Genomic DNA, 20,837 nt, shown 5'->3' on the forward strand with positions numbered 1-20,837 from the left:
AATATTTCTCTAATGTATTAATTGCAGATCATCTTTGAATAATGATTATGTTAAACATAATGACTCTGTCCCCTGTTAGATAGTAAATCACGACACCAGTGTGTTTGCGTTGTCATTTCTTGCCATCATAAACACACTGTGGAGATTTAGAGTTTTTATAGCAATAACTGAGTTTTAAGAGTTAAATCAAGCAGAAATAGTTCTCTAATGTATAAATTGCAGATTATCTTTGAATAATGATTGTGTTAAACACAATGACTCGGTCCCCTGTTAGATAGTAAATCACGACACCAGTGTGTTTAATTTGTCATTTCTTGCCATCTCAAACACACTGTGGAGATTTAGAGTTTTTATAGCAATAACTAAGTTTTAAGAGTTAAATCAAGCAGAAATATTTCTCTAATGTATTAATTGCACATCATCAGATCAATGATTATGTTAAACACAATGGCTCGGTCCCCTGTTAGATAGTAAATCACGACACCAGTGTGTTTGCGTTGTCATTTCTTGCCATCATAAACACACTGTGGAGATTTAGAGTTTTTATAGCAATAACTGAGTTTTAAGAGTTAAATCAAGCAGAAATATTTCTCTAATGTATTAATTGCAGATCATCTTTGAATAATGATTATGTTAAACACAATGACTCGGTCCCCTGTTAGATAGTAAATCACGACACCAGTGTGTTTGCTTTGTCATTTCTTCATCTCAAACACACTGTAGATATTCACTGTATATATTGAGATAACTCATATGGTGACTTGCATTAAAATGTTTATCCGTCTCAATTAAATGATGTGAACTGAATGACTTTTAACATTGACACTTTAGTTATTTAACCAACTGATGATTTTCAAGTCAGCAATCAACACACAACTGAGTTTTGACCTCCAAAATCTTATTATAGTGTATTTTTATGGTAAGTATTGGTGTTTTACGTTTTAAATCAAGCAGAAATCACTCTTTAAGGAAACAATTGCAGGTCACACTTTATACAGTGAACATGATTTCCTTAAATTGACTTAAGTCCCCTGTTGGATGGTAAAACACGACACCTGTTTGATTGCTTTGCCATTTCTTGCCATCACAAACACACTGTAGAGATTTTGAAGGTCAGAACTAAATTTTTTGGTGACTTGCATGAAAATCTTCATCCGTCTCAATTAAATTATGTGAACTGAATGTCTTTTAACATTGACACTTTAGTCGAAGATTTTCAACTCAACAATCAACACACAACTGAGTTTTGACCTCCAAAATCATTATACAGTGTATATTAAATTTAAATAAAAAATATAAAATTTATTTACAAAACAGTTTGACTCAAGTTTGACTCTCTACTGCTTATTCATTATTGTTAATGTTACATGGTCCATGTTTACATTACAGTATAAAATTGTTCCTAAGTTTTCCCCTTTTATATAGATGGTAATGACTAAATATCCTCGCACACCGAAATTTTCACACGTTAAAAAAAAGATCAAGCACGTTTACACACAGCCTCTGAAACTTTCCTTCCTTCATCATAAAAAAAAATCTGATCAGGTTCAGTTTTCTGCATTTTTCGCATCCATAGCAAGCATTTAAAGAGGGGTTTCAAATTTCTGTGTTATTCATTTTTGTGTTAAAATTTTGAACATAAGTTGAACAGTTTAAAAAAGAAAGTGTGAACCTTCAAATTAGCCATTATAGTTCATAAAGTTTTGCTGGCGTTTGTATCTAATTGAGAAAAGAATGAATGTAAATTGAAAGATGTCGTCATTGAACGCATTTTGTGCCAAAGCAAATAAATGATCCACAGTTTAGCCACATAGGCTGATGTGATCCCTGAGTGAAGAGTTTTGAAAAAGTGATGAGTATTCAGAAATGTGTCCTAGCAGATGTTTAAAAAACCCTGTAATATCACTATTAGTAAGGGATCACTGTATAATATCAGTCTTTAAATGTGAGATATTTAAAGTGAACCTAAAGTATACTTGCAATAGTGTGATTTTAGCACAATTAAATATACTTAATGGATGTTTCGCAAAAGCATTGTTTAGTGATATTGCGTCCTTGTGTTTCTGCTGTACGTCATCATCAACTGTCGAAGTTCAATTACAATACTCAAGAACACATGTACAGAGGATGCACAAAAGTACCCGGATGTTATAAGATATACAAGTATATGAAAACAATGTCTAGAATAATATGAAATAAATGTTTTAATAGGTTATGTTTGTGGTTTGTGAATCCTCATTGTGTTCTGGAAGAATGAGTTGATTTAAGACATCAATGAAGTGTTTTGGTAGTTTTAGCACATTTTGAACGTGAAATTAACTGCTTTGCTTTGAAAGGTGTCCTAGCGATTGTAGCTGAGAGATAGACGTCAAACAGACTCAAACAAAGACCCAGAATTCTGTGGTGTTACAGCACTGTGGCTGCTGTAAATGGCTGCTGTAAGGTTTCGTTATGAAATAACAGGCACAATGGCAAAGATATTTCTGCAAAAACTCCAAAGTAATGTTCGGTTGCAGTGAGAAAGTCACAAGAGACAACTAAAAAAACTCATGCGTTTATTTAGCCTAGTGTAGATCTGTTTGTTACACATCCCCCAAACTCCATTTACATATGAATACAGGAAAGGCCAAAGCCATTGTCTCACAGGTGAGGAAGAAGCCTTACAGAGCTAGCTGTTACACCCATGTCACAGACACAAAGTTCTCATCCAAACTAGAGAAAACGCTGGGATTTACCTGGGAAAATTAAATCAATGTACACTTTTTCCAATCCCTACGACACATTTTTCAATACTTAGGTCACTTTTTTAAAACTCTTCACACACTTTTTCACACAAATTCACACAACTGAATTTAAGCTTGGCACAGCAGTTATTTTAGTGTTCAAAATGCACTAAAACTACCAAAAAGGATTCTGAGGATTCAAAAGAATCACCCAATATTTCAATATGGTAATACTGCCGAAATGTAGCAAATAGTTTTTTTTTTTTAATTAATTTTAGTTAAGTTTTGAACATAAGTTAGGGAGTTTTGAAAAGAAAATCAAAATTTTTTCAAATTGGCCTATACAGTTCAGAATGTTTTGGTGCTGTTTGTGTTGAAGTAAGAAAATAATTCTTATAAATCGAAAGATGTCGCCATTGAATGTATTTTATGCCAAATCAATGATAAATTATGACTTTAGATGGCCCCACTTTATATTAGGGGGCCTTAACTACTATGTACTTAAATAGGTACAATGTACTTATTGTGTTCATATTGTATTGCAAAACACTTTTGCTGATATTGAGGTGGGATACGGGTAGGGTCAGGTGTGGTTGTATTGGTAAGTTTAAAGGTAGGGTTAGATGTAAGGGAAGTGTCAACAGTGTAATTACAAATGTAACTACAGAAATTAATTACAGATGTAATTACATGCAGGTATATTTAAAAATGTAAGTACAATGTAAAGACATGTATGTACACAATAAGTGCATTGTATCAAATGGATAATTAAAATGTTAGTACATAGTAGCTAAGGCCACCTAATATAAAGTGGGTCCCTTTGGATTTTATATTTCAGTATAATTCCTGCAGAAATGAGTTGATCATCGTTCTGACTTGAATGTGTTTGATCAGTTCTGAAAGCAGTGTGTTAGCATTCAAAGAATGTGCTAAAAATATATAGTTTTGCAGATAGTTAGGTACGAATAACAAAAGTGTTCGTAGATTTTGGAAAATGTGGTCATTGAATGCATTTTGTGTGAAAGCAATGAAAAATAATTCACAGTTTTTAACATATCAATTTAGTATTGGCCAATGCAATAAAAAAAAAACACGTAAAGCGATATGCAGAAAGCTGTGGGGCTAAACACCAAGAAAATATCACTTCTAATAAGATGAAAATATATTTAATTTAATTTTTAAAACAATTTAAAACATGTCAACAGTTTTATTTTTATTTATTTTTTTACATTTGCTGGGACACATTTCTCAATCCTCATCACTTTTTCACTGTTCACTTTTTGTCTTCACTCAGGGATCACATCAGTCTATGTGGCTAAACTCTGGATCATTTATCATTGCTTTGGGCACAAAATGTGTTCAATGACGACATATTTCAATTTACATTCATTCTTTTCTGACTTTGACACAAACACCACCAAAACATTATGTACTATACAGGCCAATTTGAACATTTTTACATTCTCTTTTCAAAACTGTTAAACTTATGTAAAAAAAAAAATAGAAATTTGCTACATTTCGACAGTAATACCATATTGAAATATATTTTGAATCTAAAATACTATCAAAACAAATAGATTTAGCTGGTGTTAGTTTTTAAATTGCATTGCCATCCATTCAAAAGGGAAAAATTTAGGAATAATGTTATACTGTACTGGACCAAGGACCATGTAACATAAACTGCAGTGAATTATAGTGTAAGTCTTTTTTTGAAAAGAAAATTTTACAAAAGAAAACATTGTGTAATGATCATGTGTTTTAGGTCTGTGTTTTATGATTGAAAAAGTGTGTTTGTTAGGTCCTTTTTGGTAGTTTTAGTGCATTTTGAACACTAAAATAACTGCTGTGCCAAGCTGAAATTCAGTTGTGTGAATTTGTGTGAAAAAGTGTGTGAAGAGTTTTAAAAAAGTGACCCAAGTATTGAAAAATGTGTCGTAGGGATTGGAAAAAGTGTACATTGATTTAATTTCCCCAGGTAAATCCCAGCGTTTTCTCTAGTTTGGATGAGAAGTTTGTGTCTGTGACATGGGTGTAACAGCTAGCTCTGTAAGGCTTCTTCCTCACCTGTGAGACAATGGCTTTGGCCTTTCCTGTATTCATATGTAAATGGAGTTTGGGGGATGTGTAAGCAAACAGATCTACACTAGGCTAAAAACACGCATGAGTTTTTTTAGTTGTCTCTTGTGACTTTCTCACTGCAACCGAACATTACTTTGGAGTTTTTGCAGAAATATCTTTGCCATTGTGCCTGTTATTTCATAACGAAACCTTACAGCAGCCATTTACAGCAGCCACAGTGCTGTAACACCACAGAATTCTGGTTCCCTTTCGAAAGGGAACTCTCGCTGCGTCTAGCTGACGCTATGGGGAACGCCCTCGGCGTGACTGGTGTCTGAAGCTACTATCGAATCACGGCAAAGTCTTTGACCGACGTCAGCCCATGACGTCATCAACGTGCGACCCGGAAGTATAAAAGGGCGCCGTGCCAACACATACACATCTTTCTCGTCTTCAGGGACTGTCTGTTTGAACTGCTATACGAGTTAAGGTAAAACAAATTCAATTATTAATACACACGAGTGTGTATTTACTGCCTGGGATCAAGAGCATGCACAGTCAAGTTCATTTGAAGTTGTTTGTGTGTGAGTGTGAGCGGTTTTCAATCTGAGATCGCTCCACTCTAGTCTGGCTTTTTTCCTGAGGGAAGAAAGTTTGGCATCTGGGACTGGATGATGCTGTCCCGCTCAAGCTGAGGCTGAGCGTTGGCATACATCATGGGTTCTCAGATGCAGCTCGCCGATCGTCGCGACGATCTGGCGGTTAACGAGACTAAACAGCAAGTGCTCTTAGGGATGGCTGGTGAGAGTGGTATGAATCCTCTCAGCCACCCTGACCGTGTATGCTGAGCTGATGAATGTTATGGAACGTACTGCAGGCAGGCTGCGGCTGCCATGTTGGCGCGTTAGAGGAGAGATCGCTCGTGGTAGATTGCACAATCGTTTTCTCCTTGGCCATAAACCATCACCTCAGATGAGCCTTCCATTCCTTCTTGATCTTCTTAAAGAGATCGAGAGGGCATGGAAGAATCCATATTCGACCCAATATTCATCAGCATCAGCGTTTAACTTCGCTGATGTCGAGGGGATAGGGGAATATGGATATGTGTTGAGGCTACCGACTGGCGAGGAAAGTTTGCAGACTTTTCTCGCATTTCGTGGGCATCAACACTGAGAGCTCAAACTGTGCTTTAATGGCAGGGGCATACACGGCAGCGGGTCAGGCTGGTGCTGCTTTTCACACCATGGCGGTGTTTCAGGCGTACCAGGGGGACCTGCTGGAGGATCTCGACCAGGGGGCCGGGCTGTCCCCTGAGGCGGTTGCTGAGCTGCGCCGCACCACAGATCTTGCTCTCCGGGCCACCAAGCAGACTGCTGCTGCCATCGGCCGCTCTATGGCGGCTATGGTGGTCACGGAGAGGCATCTGTGGCTGAGCCTGGCTGATATCGGGGAGAAAGAGAGAGGCTTTCTCCTCGATTCGCCGGTTTCGCCGACTGAACTTTTCGGCACCTCCGTTGAGGCGGGGGTTGGAAAGTTCAGGGAGGCGAAGGCGCGTTCAGCGGCATTTAAGACATGCATACCGCTGAGATCCGCGCCCCCACCCAGGCAGGCGGGACCTGGTCCTTCACGGTCTGAGGACCGTAGGCAGGACCAGAGAGCTAGCGTCTCCTCTCGTGCCCCCCCCCCCCCCCCCCCCTCCGTGGAGGAGCAGGGCACAGAGGAGATGGGATTCCCGGGGGGAAAAAGGATCTGAGGGAGGTGATCCAGGACCAACGCTCTCGGCGTTGGTGATGGATCACTTCCCTTGAGGGCGGTTACATCCTAGCCCTCTCCTTTTTCCTTTTTAATGTCTTTTAATGATTTTTTACCCAGGCACTTCTTACATCAGGCCTGAGGCGGGCCCATGATGAGTAGAACTATGTTCTGACGGCCCGCCCGGACCTGCTCAGTGAGAACGCCCCTTTCAGGCATTCAAGGGCGGTAGAACATGGTGGTGAGAACCGCACAATGAGTCTTCGCTCAGCATGCCGCAGGTGAGAGTGGTCATTTTTGTGTATTACACTAAAAATATGTATTTCTTACAGACCCCAGGTTTCCTGTATAGAGTTGGGTATTCATCAACGACTGAACGCTGAGGCGTCAGTTGGGATGTGGATGAAGGAGGCGCGTTGCTGAGGCACCGCCACCGTTGGTAATATGTACCACTTAGATCGGAGGCTCTAGTAAGGCAGGTGCCAATGCTGAGGCATCAAGGTACTGCTAGCCTAGCTGGCTATCAGGTTAAAGAGGGGCAAAAACGCTCTCCTGAAGGTCGGCTGTCAATTGTAGGCCTCAGTAGGCCTCTTGAACAAGGCGCGTTTTCAGTTGGAAGGCCTCAACCAGGCCTCACTGGAGGTATGTACCGATGTGCGCATCGGGACAGCTAGCCTGGCGGCTATCAGGTTGTAGGCCTCATCAGGCCTCCCTGAAGGCCCGCTGTTAGTTGTAAGGCCTTATTAGGCCTCCCTGAGGGTGAGCTCTCAGGTTGTGATCACTACTAGAGGCAGGTTGTAGGCCTCATCAGGCCTCCCTGAAGGCCTGCTGTTAACTCTAAGACCTTACTAGGCCTTTCTGAGGGTGAGCTCCCAGATTGTGGTCACTCCCAGAGGCAGGTTGTAGGCCTCATCAGGCCTCCCTGAAGACCTGCTGTTAAATTCTAAGGTAGTAGGCCCCATCAGGCCTCCCTAAGGTGTTCCTGGGATCCAGTCATCTAAAACAGTTAAGCACGAATTGCAAACAGGTAGCAGGCCTCTCCAGGCCTCCCTAAAGGCTGATTATCTGGTAGTAGGCCTCAATAGGCCTCCCTTGAGAGCGAGTTCCTTAATCAGGATGCTCGGATAGCCTGCGTAGCTTGACTGTCGACTAGTAGGCCTCAATAGGCCTCCCTGAGGGTGAGCTCCCAGGTTGTGGTCACTCGAACGAGGTAGTAGGCCCCATCAGGCCTCCCTAAGGCGTTCCTGGGATCCAGTCATTTGATACAGTTAGCACGCATTGCAAAACAGGTAGCAGGCCTCTCCAGGCCTCCCTGAAGGCTGGTTATCAGGTAGTAGGCCTTAATAGGCCTCCCTTGAGGGCGAGTTCCTTAATCAGGATGCTCGAAAAGCCTGCGTAGCTTGACTGTCGGGTAGTAGGCCTCAATAGGCCTCCCGGAGGGTGAGCTCCCAGATTGTGGTCACTCGAACAAGGTAGAAGGCCCCATCAGGCCTCCCTAATGTGTTCCTGGGACCCAGTCATTTGAAACAGTTAGCACGTATTGCAAACAGGTAGTAGGCCTCTCCAGGCCTCCCTGAAGGCTGCTTATCAGGTAGTAGGCTTTAATAGGCCTCCCTTGAGGGCGAGTTCCTTAATCAGGATGCTCGAAAAGCCTGCGTAGCTTGACTGTCGAGTCCCAGATGGTGGTCACTCGAACGAGGTAGTAGGCCCCATCAGGCCTCCCTGAGGTGTTCCTGGGACCCAGTCATTTAGCACGTATTGCAATCAGGTAGTAGGCCTCTCCAGGCCTCCCTAAAGGCTGGTTATCAGGTAGTAGGCCTTAAATAGGCCTCCCTTGAGGACGGGTTCCTTAAACAGGATGCCCGACTAGCCTGCGTAGCTTGACTGTCAAGTAGTAGGCCTCCATAGGCCTCCTTGAGAAAACAAGGGTAACCTCAGCAGGCGGTATTGCTGTCAGGTAGTAGGCCTCACTAAGGCCTCCCTGAGGACGGAGTCCCGAGCCTGGATGCTTGGGTTTCCAGCATGGCTTGCGGTTAGGTAGTAGGCCTCTATAGGCCTCCCTGGAATACCCGCTATCAAGTAGTAGGCCCACAGGGCCTCCTTGAAGTTGAAGTTCCTGAGCTAGGCACTTTGATTACCAGTTCTCTGTGAGAAATTGTGGTAGTTGGGCTTACAGCTGGAGGTTACTCGCCAGGCAGGCTCAGCTGCTCCCCTCTATGAGGGTCATCTATGAGTGCTCAGCCGCCTGAGCCTGGTCAGACGGTCGTAGGCCTCTCATGAGGCCTCCCTGTTAGATCAGTCATTAAGGCCCTTTCGGCCTCCCTACTGCTTTGAAACACAAGCACCTGGTAGATCCTTGATTTGAGCAGGCAGACTCCCCTCGATAGCAAGGGTTGAAAAGCACTACGCTGAGTGTTGCTCTCTTGGATAACCCGTCTCTGAGTTCCGGGCTAAGTAAGACTGCCTGTGTTTCAGTCCCTTAGCTTGGACGCCCCTTGGGCACCATCCAGAGGCTCTGTTTGAACAGACAGGGTTGGCTAAACCGAAGTGTCCATAACACTTAGGGCACCAGGTCAGGCCTCCCTGGTGGCACTCGGGAGAACATTTCCCGAGTAGTGACTGGCTGGGGTTCCTTCGGGTCCCCTAGCCACATTCCCTTGAAGGGACCCCTTCTTTGGAAGTAGTGGTCCCGGGCCTTCAAGCTGTCTAGATGGAACTCCACGCAGTGCGTTAGGGTTCCGTTTAGTTGTATAGCTTGGGCTATGACCGTAGGGAGTGCTGTCACTGTCAGCCCAGGACCTGAGGGGGAATCGCTCAGGTTTTTCTATGAATTACTTGAGTTGACAGTTGTCACTGCCAATGGGCAGACACTCCCCTCAGCATGGCGGCGTTGGTATATCGTTCCCCATAGCGTCAGCTAGACGCAGCGAGAGTTCCCTTTCGAAAGGGAACGTCTAAGGTTACGTATGTAACCTCTGTTCCCTGAGAACAGGGAACGAGCGCTGCGTCGCGTTGCCATGCTTCAGGGCCTATCTGCCATACAGTCCCTTCAGACGAGAAGATGTGTATGTGTTGGCACGGCGCCCTTTTATACTTCCGGGTCGCACGTTGATGACGTCATGGGCTGACGTCGGTCAAAGACTTTGCCGTGATTCGATAGTAGCTTCAGACACCAGTCACGCCGAGGGCGTTCCCCATAGCGTCAGCTAGACGCAGCGCTCGTTCCCTGTTCTCAGGGAACAGAGGTTACATACGTAACCTTAGACGGTCTTTGTTTGAGTCTGTTTGACGTCTATCTCTCAGCTACAATCGCTAGGACACCTTTCAAAGCAAAGCAGTTAATTTCACGTTCAAAATGTGCTAAAACTACCAAAACACTTCATTGATGTCTTAAATCAACTCATTCTTCCAGAACACAATGAGGATTCACCCAACATATACACTTTTAACTCATACAACAAAAAACACTAACAACAGTCAGCATTATAGTATATTTTTTTGCTGTTAATGGTCCACATGGTCCAAGTTTACATTAAAGTACACACGTTTTCTCCTTTTGTAAACAATAGATTATTTTTGTAAAACAATAGATCTGTATGGAGTTATTTATAGCAGGCTCGATCGATCTCAGCATAATAAAGCAAGATATGCCATATATAATTCTCAAGTTTACTTCTTTTTCCACTGAATTATATGCTATCAGAAGAGTCCGTTTTCTTCCACGTGTGTGAGTGTTATGAGTCAGAGATCGCATTCGCTCTGGATCGGTCAATTATATTACATAATCATAAATCACTAGAAATAATGCATGTCTGCCTATTATATAATTATAGCAAGTCCTCGATGATGGTTTGAGTGGCGTTCGGTGTTAAACCTCCATTCATCAATGATTCACCTAGCTTTGTCGCGTTCAGTGTAAAATGGCCGTAACAATTTTTTTTGGATAGTATTAAAGCATCAAATATTGTAAACCCTAGTGACCTGCGTGAGACTTACTGGTATAAATATTATAATTATTCTTGGAGTACTCCTTTATTGCACAATGCACATTTCTTAATGATGGCTGTTTCGCAATTCTGGGAATGCAAAGAAGGGACTTGTGTTTTCGTGGAGACCAGTCTTGCTATGTGATCTTGAAAGAACGAGCTCAGAAGTTTGTGAGGACACAGAACAGAAATTGAGATGTGGTTGTTGCTCAACTAACCATCCCAGCATATTACATAGTGGCTAACACAAAATAACCACAAACATAACCTGTTAAAACATTTATTTCATATTATTGTAGACATTGTTTTCATATACTTATATATCTTATAACATCCGGGTACTTTTGTGCATCCTCTGTACATGTGTTCTTGAGTATTGTAATTGAACTTCGACAGTTGATGATGACGTACAGCAGAAACACAAGGACGCAATATCACTAAACAACGCTTTTGCGAAACATCCATTAAGTATATTTAATTGTGCTAAAATCACACTATTGCAAGTATACTTTAGGTTCACTTTAAATATCTCACATTTAAAGTTTTTTTTTACTGATATTATACAGTGATCCCTTACTAATAGTGATATTACAGGGTTTTTTAAACATCTGCTAGGACACATTTCTGAATACTCATCACTTTTTCAAAACTCTTCACTCAGGGATCACATCAGCCTATGTGGCTAAACTGTGGATCATTTATTTGCTTTGGCACAAAATGCGTTCAATGACGACATCTTTCAATCTTTCATCATTCATTCTTTTCTCAATTAGATACAAACGCCAGCAAAACTTTATGAACTATAATGGCTAATTTGAAGGTTCACACTTTCTTTTTTAAACTGTTCAACTTATGTTCAAAATTTTAACACAAAAATGAATAACACAGAAATTTGAAACCCCTCTTTAAATGCTTGCTATGGATGCGAAAAATGCAGAAAACTGAACCTGATCAGATTTTTTTTATGATGAAGGAAGGAAAGTTTCAGAGGCTGTGTGTAAACGTGCTTGATCTTTTTTTTAACGAGTGAAAATTTCGGTGTGCGAGGATATTTAGTCATTACCATCTATATAAAAGGGGAAAACTTAGGAACAATTTTATACTGTAATGTAAACATGGACCATGTAACATAAACAATAATGAATAAGCAGTAGAGAGTCAAACTTGAGTCAAACTGTTTTGTAAGGAAATTTTTATTTTTTATTTAAATTTAATATACACTGTATAATGATTTTGGAGGTCAAAACTCAGTTGTGTGTTGAGTTGAAAATCTTCGACTAAAGTGTCAATGTTAAAAGACATTCAGTTCACATAATTTAATTGAGACTAATGAAGATTTTCATGCAAGTCACCATAAAATTTAGTTCTGACCTTCAAAATCTCTACAGTGTGTTTGTGATGGCAAGAAATGGCAAAGCAATCAAACAGGCGTTGTGTTTTACCATCCAACAGGGGACTTAAGTCAATTTAAGGAAATCATGTTCACTGTATAAAGTGTGACCTGCAATTGTTTCCTTAAAGAGTGATTTCTGCTTGATTTAAAACGTAAAACACCAATACTTACCATAAAAATACACTATAATAAGATTTTGGAGGTCAAAACTCAGTTGTGTGTTGATTGCTGACTTGAAAATCATCAGTTGGTTAAATAACTAAAGTGTCAATGTTAAAAGTCATTCAGTTCACATAATTTAATTGAGACGGATAAACATTTTAATGCAAGTCACCATAAAATTGAGTTATCTCAATATATACAGTGAATATCTACAGTGTGTTTGAGATGGCAAGAAATGACAAATTAAACACACTGGTGTCGTGATTTACTATCTAACAGGGGACAGAGTCATTGTGTTTAACATAATCATTATTCAAAGATGATCTGCAATTAATACATTAGAGAAATATTTCTGCTTGATTTAACTCTTAAAACTCAGTTATTGCTATAAAAACTCTAAATATCTACAGTGTGTTTATGATGGCAAGAAATGACAACGCAAACACACTGGTGTCGTGATTTACTATCTAACAGGGGACCGAGCCATTGTGTAAATCATAAATAAATCAAAAGTGGTTTGTTTAAAAAACTCATAAATGTATAAGGTGGTAAGGTGGGCCTTTTACACCCCATTTTACATGGGGCAAAAGTCACACATTATTTATACAAATACTTGAGCTAAAATGTTTTTTTTTTAATAATGTCTTAACACTTGTTTAAAAGAATAGTAAAGTTTGTACTATTTTCTGTTTATTTTGATAAATACAATAATATTCAATGAATATAGGCTACTGTCATTAAAATATGTTAAAATAAAAAATACAAAAACAAAACTTCTAATTACATTCTGGTTGTTTAGATTTTTAAATCCTTTTTTCTTGGATTCTGTGTAGAATTTAATTGTAATGTAATGCAAAGTTTGAAACTAGTCAGGATATCTAGTAAAGCGATGTAATGCTTGTTCCTTTAGTAAGCAGCCTGTTAAACAGCAGAGCCTCTCTGGGACAGCAGGCCATTCAAACAATAGAGGAGTGTGTGTGAACGACGTGTGTTTAAGAGCCCTTACAGTTCCTGCTCCAGCCTACAGGGGAGCTGCTGAGTATGACCTTAAACACACACACACACTTAGGTCCCCACTTGGTCATAAGTTTTAAAAAAATTACCAGAGTTTTTTTACTTAATTTTCACATGATTTAAACACACACACTTGTAGGTCCCCACTTGGTCAAAAGTAAAAAAAATCACCAGAGTGTTTTTTTAGTGTTTTTACTTGATTTTAACATGATTTAAAGCATGACCAACAGGGGACCTGAAAAATGTCCCCTCTTGGCTCAGAGGTCCCCTGTTAGTGAGTGTGTTACGACACCAAGGTCCCCTGTTAGATAGGTAGACAAGTACACACACACACACACACACACACACACACACACACACACACACACACACACACACACACACACACACACACATTATCTTTATGGGGACTCTCCGTAGACGTAATGGTTTTTATACTGTACAGCCACTATATATTCTCTCCCCTCACACTAACCATACCCCAACCCATCACACACATGATGTTTATTAACAAAGGTTCGGGAGGAGCACTTTCAGATAATTGACACAGGTGAAGAGCACTCAGCTAATCAACAAAAGTGGTGTATATATACGCAGCAGTCTTACCTCCGTTGTGTTGACAGTATCAGCATCCCTCCACCACCCCTTCTCCACTTTTTCTCTTTTATTTCTAACCACTTACATACATTCTGGGTTCGGGCCAAGTCCGAGCTCGAAGCCCTCCCCCCAGACAGCACGCCAAATATGCATTTAAATTTACTCTCTATAAATTATATGTAAGTGTGAACTTGTGAAACGCACACACACACACACACACACACACACACACACACACACACACACACACACACACACACACACACACACACACACACACACACACACACACACACACACACACAGACAGACAGACAAACACGCACGCACGCACGCACGCACGCACGCACGCACGCACGCACGCACGCACGCACGCACGCACGCACGCACGCACACACACACACACACACACACACACACACACACACACACACACACACACACACTACCCCTACCCCTAAACCTACCCATCCTATTTTAAATATGAGAACACATGAAATGTCCTATTTCATGTTTACGTTGTAATACCAGTGTAATACCTGTGTCATTAAACGAATTTGTGTCCTCATAAATCATAAAAACAAACAAACACACACACACACACATTGTTGAAATTATTAACTTGAATACTGCATAAGCGACTCTTAAAACGGAAGAACAGAAAATGCATTTAGAAGAGGCCAAAAGTCTGAAATCCCTTGTGAAAATAACTTTTCCCCAATTAATACATTTTTTATTATAGTTTATGAGTTTGACAATTTATCATGGAACTGAAAAATGCACATAAATTGCAGTATCCCTGCTAACAAAAATATGTTCTAAGAATGTTTTGCTAATGTTCCCATTAAGTTATGAAAACGTTATTTTCTGAATGTTCAAAATATCCCTGGTTATACGAACATTGAGCGAACGCTCCATTTTGTAACAAACTTCATGGAAAAGTTACTTATGAATGTTTTCTGAACGTTCAAAAACAATTAATAGAAACATTTAAAAAATGTAAGATGAAAGTGCAACTAAAACATGAATATAATGTTTTTGTGTGAACATTATGAAAACCCAGATAACATTAATGTTACTGGAAGAACGTTTGTTCATAACTTTGAGAGAACCTTGTCAGGACGTTAGCCAGTTCCCTGTCAGCTGGGATCTTTAATGACAGTGCCTTTCAAAACGTTTGTTGTTGTTTAATGTGGTCTTGGATGTTTGGACTTCACTAGATGTTTTTAGCAGCTTGGCTGACCTTGGAGTTAGTGGTTCGATTCAAGGCTCGGCAGATGAATTCTCCTGCTTCCATCACTTTCAACAGGTCCACCCCCTGCATCAGAAACACAAACACAATCACAGCAGACACCAGGGGGCGCAAGAGCAAAAGAAACGGCCACTCAGAGGCTAGCGTGGCTGAGATGTCATCTGTGCGAGGATTAAAAAGAGGAGGCAGTTAAAGGGTGTGGATAAAAAAATAATGTGTGAGAAACTGTAGAACATAATTGCTGCCACCAGAAGATCAGGTATATCAGGGCTGTTCTCCACAGTTTGACCAAATAATGCCCTCCAGACACTCTCTCACACTTCTATGTAAATGTTGTGTATATACTATGACAAAACCAATTTTCCACATTTTGTTCAATTGTTCTTGAGACAACAGGGAAAACTGAGTAATGGAAAAACTGGGAAGTGTATGTATAAACATATAGTGTGGTCTCAGAAAGTATTTGGATACAAAAGCCAAACATAAAAATGTGTGCGTGTCTTCGCATGAAATAGCAAAATATTTCTGCTATAACAAAATAGCAGTCCAAGTGGCATTTATTTTAAATAGCAAAATGAGTAGAAGTGAATTAAACGCGCCGAACTGCACCTGTGGTTTCTTCAGATATCTTCAGATATCCGCCCGACTCACACATCGAAAAAAATCACCATTGCAAAAATAACTCATGAAACTGAAATTGAGAAAAGCTTGTGAAAACCATTTGTCTGATTCCAGTTTGATGCCAGCATTTGATGGATGCCAGTTGTTTTCATATTCCGCATCTAATGACATTCAGACATTTTTGGGCATAACTTAATGGGTACTTCAAGGCTGGCTTTCAGTAAAACTTGGCTGGAAAAACGGCTGTTGTCCTCACTTTTGGCTGATAGGTAATACAACTTCGACACCCATAATGCACTGGGCATGCCATTTAGTCATGAGTGATTCTATAATTGGAGATTTAAAGGACAAAACGACAAAAACTGTTCACTAATAGAAATTCTTAGCCAATATCTTTATGAAAATATTTTCAATTGTAATAAATCAGTACTCGCCAAACTTCCTAATTGTTACTTTTAGCGTAAAAACATATTTTTTGTCAACTCTGTTACTGTCAACAGTGTTACTCTATCATTGACGGTAACAGAATTGACTGTTTTACACTTTGTAGCCAAAAGCTCCACTTGCTAGCATAAACGGTACACTCTAAAAAATGCTGGATTAAAAATAACCCAAGTTGGGTTGAAAATGGACTAACCAAGTTGTTTTACCCCAGCGTTTGGGTTGTTTTAACCCAGCGTTTGGGTTAAATGTTTGCTTAAAACAACCCAATTGCGTGGTTAAAACAACCCAATCGTTGGGTTAAAACAACCCAATTGCTGGGTTAGTCCATTTTCAACCCAACTTGGGTTATTTTTAATCCAGCATTTTTTAGAGTGTTAGAGCACATGACACTAATGATTAAAATACGTTTTACAAAATAACTCTTGGTGTAAGAACTTTTTATATTTATAGAGCACACACACACACACACACACATACACACACCTTTCAGTGCTTCAGATTTTATCAGTGAGGGGAAGTGACATCATTTCCTGTGGGAGATCATTCCACCGATTTAAAGGCAAAGTATGGTTGGTTCGGTAACAGAGTTGACAAAATATTTGTCAACACACATTTTTGTAAGATAAAAGTTATCTTTAAACAATTTAATATTTTGTAGAATTAGGAAAATGACTAGGGCTTTTATAATTAAATATTGCCAAAATAAAAGCAAAATCAAATATTTTGATTACACAATACATGAGGGGAAAAATACACTAATTAGCAAAACAAGAAATCATGCTTTTCAAAACTTTTAAACAGAAAATATTATATTGTTATGGCCTGTAAGATCTTGTGATCCATGACAATGAGTAACAAATTATTAAAATAATTACAAATATTACCATTTGAAAAAAAAAAGCAGAACAAAAGAATGATTTTGGACACCAAATGTACCTGCAATTATAGAATCACCCTCATAATGGTCTCGACTTGTATTGTTCCCAGTGCAAGAATTGAGAGAGTAAGCGTTTAGCGGGAGTGAGTTACTGTCGGTGTCAGTGAAGATCCAGCGTGTTGCAGACAGCAGATAAAGGCTGCAAAGAGTCGAAAATACGGAGAGAATCTGAAAAACCTCTGTGTTTGTAGTCATCGTTTTTAAATGGAGGGGGAAAAGGGAAAAACTGCTGTTCTGCCGAAATAAAACGGCAAAAAAAATGCTGAAGACAAAGTGCGATACAATTTTCAGTGATTAACCTCTTAAACTCTGTGGACCCTGTACAGGGTCCGGAATGACATCATCAAGTATATACTTTAAATGTTAAATGTCTGTGGAGAAGCTCAGACCTCATTTGAAAGCTTAGAGTTTTAAAGCTCTACTTTCTGGAGATATGCATCACTTTGGCATTTGTTTTACACAAAGTAACTTATTTATACTAAATTACTCTGGGACCATTTCCGCCTGGATTTGGCCGACCCAAATTGAAAAGCGTCCCATACCCACATACAGTGTCTCTAAATACACACTACTGGTGTCATTTTACAGGAAACACTTTGAAGTTAGTATATGTATATAGTATATGTAAGTATATGTTGTCTGAGCTGTAAAACAACCCCCCCCCCCCCCCCCCCCCCCCAAAAAAAAAGGTTATAAATTCATTTTTGAAAGTGTATATCTCAAGCCTTGTGTGCTCTAGCACGCCGCAGACAGGCGGAAATTACATAAAAAAGGTCATATTCCTCCATTCAGATCCATTTGAATAAATCTTGCATATATGACACAGACAAAATATTTTTTTTTCCAGTATTTTCTACAATCTAGTGGAAACAGCCCAAACTGTCTGCAGGGTGCTAGAGCTCACAGGGCCTGAGTTACACACTTTCAACAATTAATTTATAACCAAAAAAATCTAACTTTTTAGGGGGTTTATTACAGCTCAGACAACATATACTCACATGTTTATCACTTTTAGCAGTGGTTTATGTAACTTCAGAGGGTTTCCTGTAAAATGACACCAAAATTGTGTATTTAGAGACACTGTATGTGGGTATGGGACGCTTTTCGCTTTTCAAATCCCCAAAAATGGTTCTGTTCTGGTAATAACCCTCTGCCGATCTGACAGTGGGCTGGATGCAAAAAATGTGGAAGTATAATCCATAGTTTTCTCGAATGCCCTGGAGCTTTCCAAATGGAAATTTCTTGGCCCAGAACACGGAGAACGAGTAAACATTGCTCATTTACATATACTACCGACATTGCAATAATACAAACCGGGGGAACATTACACTTTAAGTGTCCAAAAGTGCTGTTGTCTATTAACGTATCATTATTAATGAATAATACAGAAAACCAAGACTTACGGTTTCAATTCCAAGACCATGGAGCATATATAAAACATCCTCTGTAGAAACATTGCCAGACGCTCCCTTGGCATACGGGCATCCTCCGAGGCCTGCGACCGAGGAGTCGACCACGGAAACCCCCATCTGCCAATCATAAACGAATAAAGCCAAGGTTAAATCCAACCTACGAGCCCTGAGAACAATAGCATCCATTATCTCATGGTATTTACGTGTGGTTCCTGGAGATTGGCATAGAACATCTGGTACATTATGGAGCACCTGTACCGTCTGTCGGACTGCATTTTTCTTGGACGTCCCATTTAACCAGGCATTATTTGAACCAGGATATGATGCTATGGTAATTCTACCCTGGGTATTAATCACATATTAAAGAAAACACGAGGGTGAACGAGGAGATTTATTTGAATGTAATAAATGTGTTCTTTCAAGGTCGAATGTGGGAAATAACAATCGTAAATGACCTCTGGTGGGACAGCACTCCCTTTTCCAAACCCAGATTCGCTAATGTGAAAGATACTTGGTTTTGGCAAACGGGAGAACCGTTTGAACCCAAAGCGTAATAATAATTCAATGTTAATCACGCAGAGGCACTATGGTTTAACCTCGAGTACAATGCCTCAGTCTTCAGTGGTCCTGAATAAATACAGCTCATACATATGAAAAAATAATCACCTGTAAATGCGCCTACTGTCTCCGTGAACTTGCATAGCGGGCAGGTTGGATTGCACAATGTTCATAATCAGAGTAATTGTGGATTTTCAACGGGGTGTGGAAAAAAGGCTTTTTTTTTTTACAGTGGACCACAAGTGTCTGGCCTCCATATGAGAATTAATGATGCGTTTTGGGCCAGTTTTGCATGTCTGCGTTTTTGTTGGAGCGCTAAACCAAACACCCAGAAGATGTTGCTAACCAAAGGATTAGACGTAGGCCTACTACTAAACTACAATGAACTCTTTAAAGCTGTTGATATGATTCCTTCAGTTTACGAAACATGAGTTGAAGTCCTCCCTAAAATGAGCAAACTGGGCTCAGATCACATTTGGGTTCGCTTGAGTTGTGAAAGGTCCATTGTCTTTTACACTTTCACTGTGGCTGGTTTTATTAGTACTACTACTATTACATTGAATAATTGAGTACAATTCGAGTTTTTGCTTAAAGGATTAGTTCACCCAAAAATTTAATTCTGTCATTAATTACTTACCCTCATGTTGTTCGACACCCGTAAGACCTCTGTTCATCTTCGGAACACAAATTAAGATATTTTAGTTGAAATCTGATGGCTCTGAAAGGCCTCCATTGGCACAATGCACGGTTCACTCTCAAGACCCTTAAAAGGCACAAAAGACGTCGTTACAAAGTCCATCTCACTACAGTGGTTCTACAATAACTTTATGGATCGGCGAGAATAGTTTTTGTGCGCAAAAAAACCCTAAATAACGACTTATATAGTGATGACAATTTCAAAACACGGCCTCATGAAGCTCAGAAGCGTTATGAATCAGTGAGTCGATTCAGCAGTTTGGATCGCCAAATTTCAGCAGTTTGGCGGTTTGACACGCAATCCGAATCATGATTCGACTCACTGATTCATAACGCTTCGAAGCTTCATGAGGCCGTGTTTTGAAATCGTCATCACTATATAAGTCATTATTTAGTTTTTTTTTGCGCACAAAAACTATTCTTGCAGATTCATAAAGTTATTGTAGAGCCACTGTAGTGAGATGGACTTTGTAATGACGTCTTTAGTGCCTTTTAAGGGTCTTGAGAGTGTAAAGTGCCATTGTGCCAATGGAGGCCTTTCAGAGCCATCAGATTTCAACTAAAATATCTTAATTTGTGTCTGAAGATGAACGGAGGTCTTACGGGTGTCGAACGACATGAGGGGAAGTCATTAATGACAGAATTTTCATTTTTGGGTGAACTAACCCTTTAACTTACATACACTACTAACACTTTCTGGCCGGCTAAACAAACAAAACATTCACTTTTTTGTAGTCTAAGTTTGTTACAGACATTGGGATATTTCACACTCTGACTTCAGCAATATTTGGCAGGTGATACGGATGTTTCTATATATGTTTTCTAGTAATAAAGGTATGTGTTTGATTAGGATTGGAGCTAAACTTGCAGAATAAGGGCCCTCCATGACTGAAGTTGCCCATTCATGAGGCATATTTAGTCATGTTAAACTAATTATGTCGTTATTATTTCTGTCTTAATTTCATTCACACAACATTGACAAGGTGGTAAAAGCTGTTATTAGTGTGTTTTCGATAATCCATCTTCATAAGAATAAAGTAAGCGAGTGATCTCCGTATGTCATCATTTCTTTTTGTATAGTAATCTGTAACAGCCATAATTATTTGAATTACATACTTGTGGAAATAACCTCTCACAAAAAATGTGCCTTGACTTTTTGAGTTGTGGTGTTTGAAAGACCAAAAATGTCAGGCGGTGCGACCGTCCAAACGTACAAGCAGAAAACAAAACTG

At 39.8% G+C, this 20,837-nt stretch overlaps 1 protein-coding gene across 1 annotated transcript in view; it reads right to left on the reverse strand.

Annotated features, from left to right (window-relative positions):
• Window positions 1–14,901: 14,901 nt before the first annotated feature.
• The window catches only part of hmgcll1 (3-hydroxymethyl-3-methylglutaryl-CoA lyase like 1), a gene marked incomplete at both ends in the record, with an annotated part of 44,199 nt that continues 38,263 nt past the window's right edge, over window positions 14,902–20,837 (reverse strand). The window contains 2 exons of the mRNA XM_079843541.1: window positions 14,902–15,003; window positions 18,343–18,468. Coding sequence (XP_079699667.1) covers window positions 14,902–15,003; window positions 18,343–18,468 — 228 coding nt within the window. The remainder of the gene's footprint in view (window positions 15,004–18,342; window positions 18,469–20,837) is intronic.

Source organism: Gobio gobio, assembly GCF_949357685.1.
Source record: "Gobio gobio genome assembly, chromosome: 18".
Taxonomy (NCBI): Eukaryota; Metazoa; Chordata; class Actinopteri; order Cypriniformes; family Gobionidae; genus Gobio; species Gobio gobio.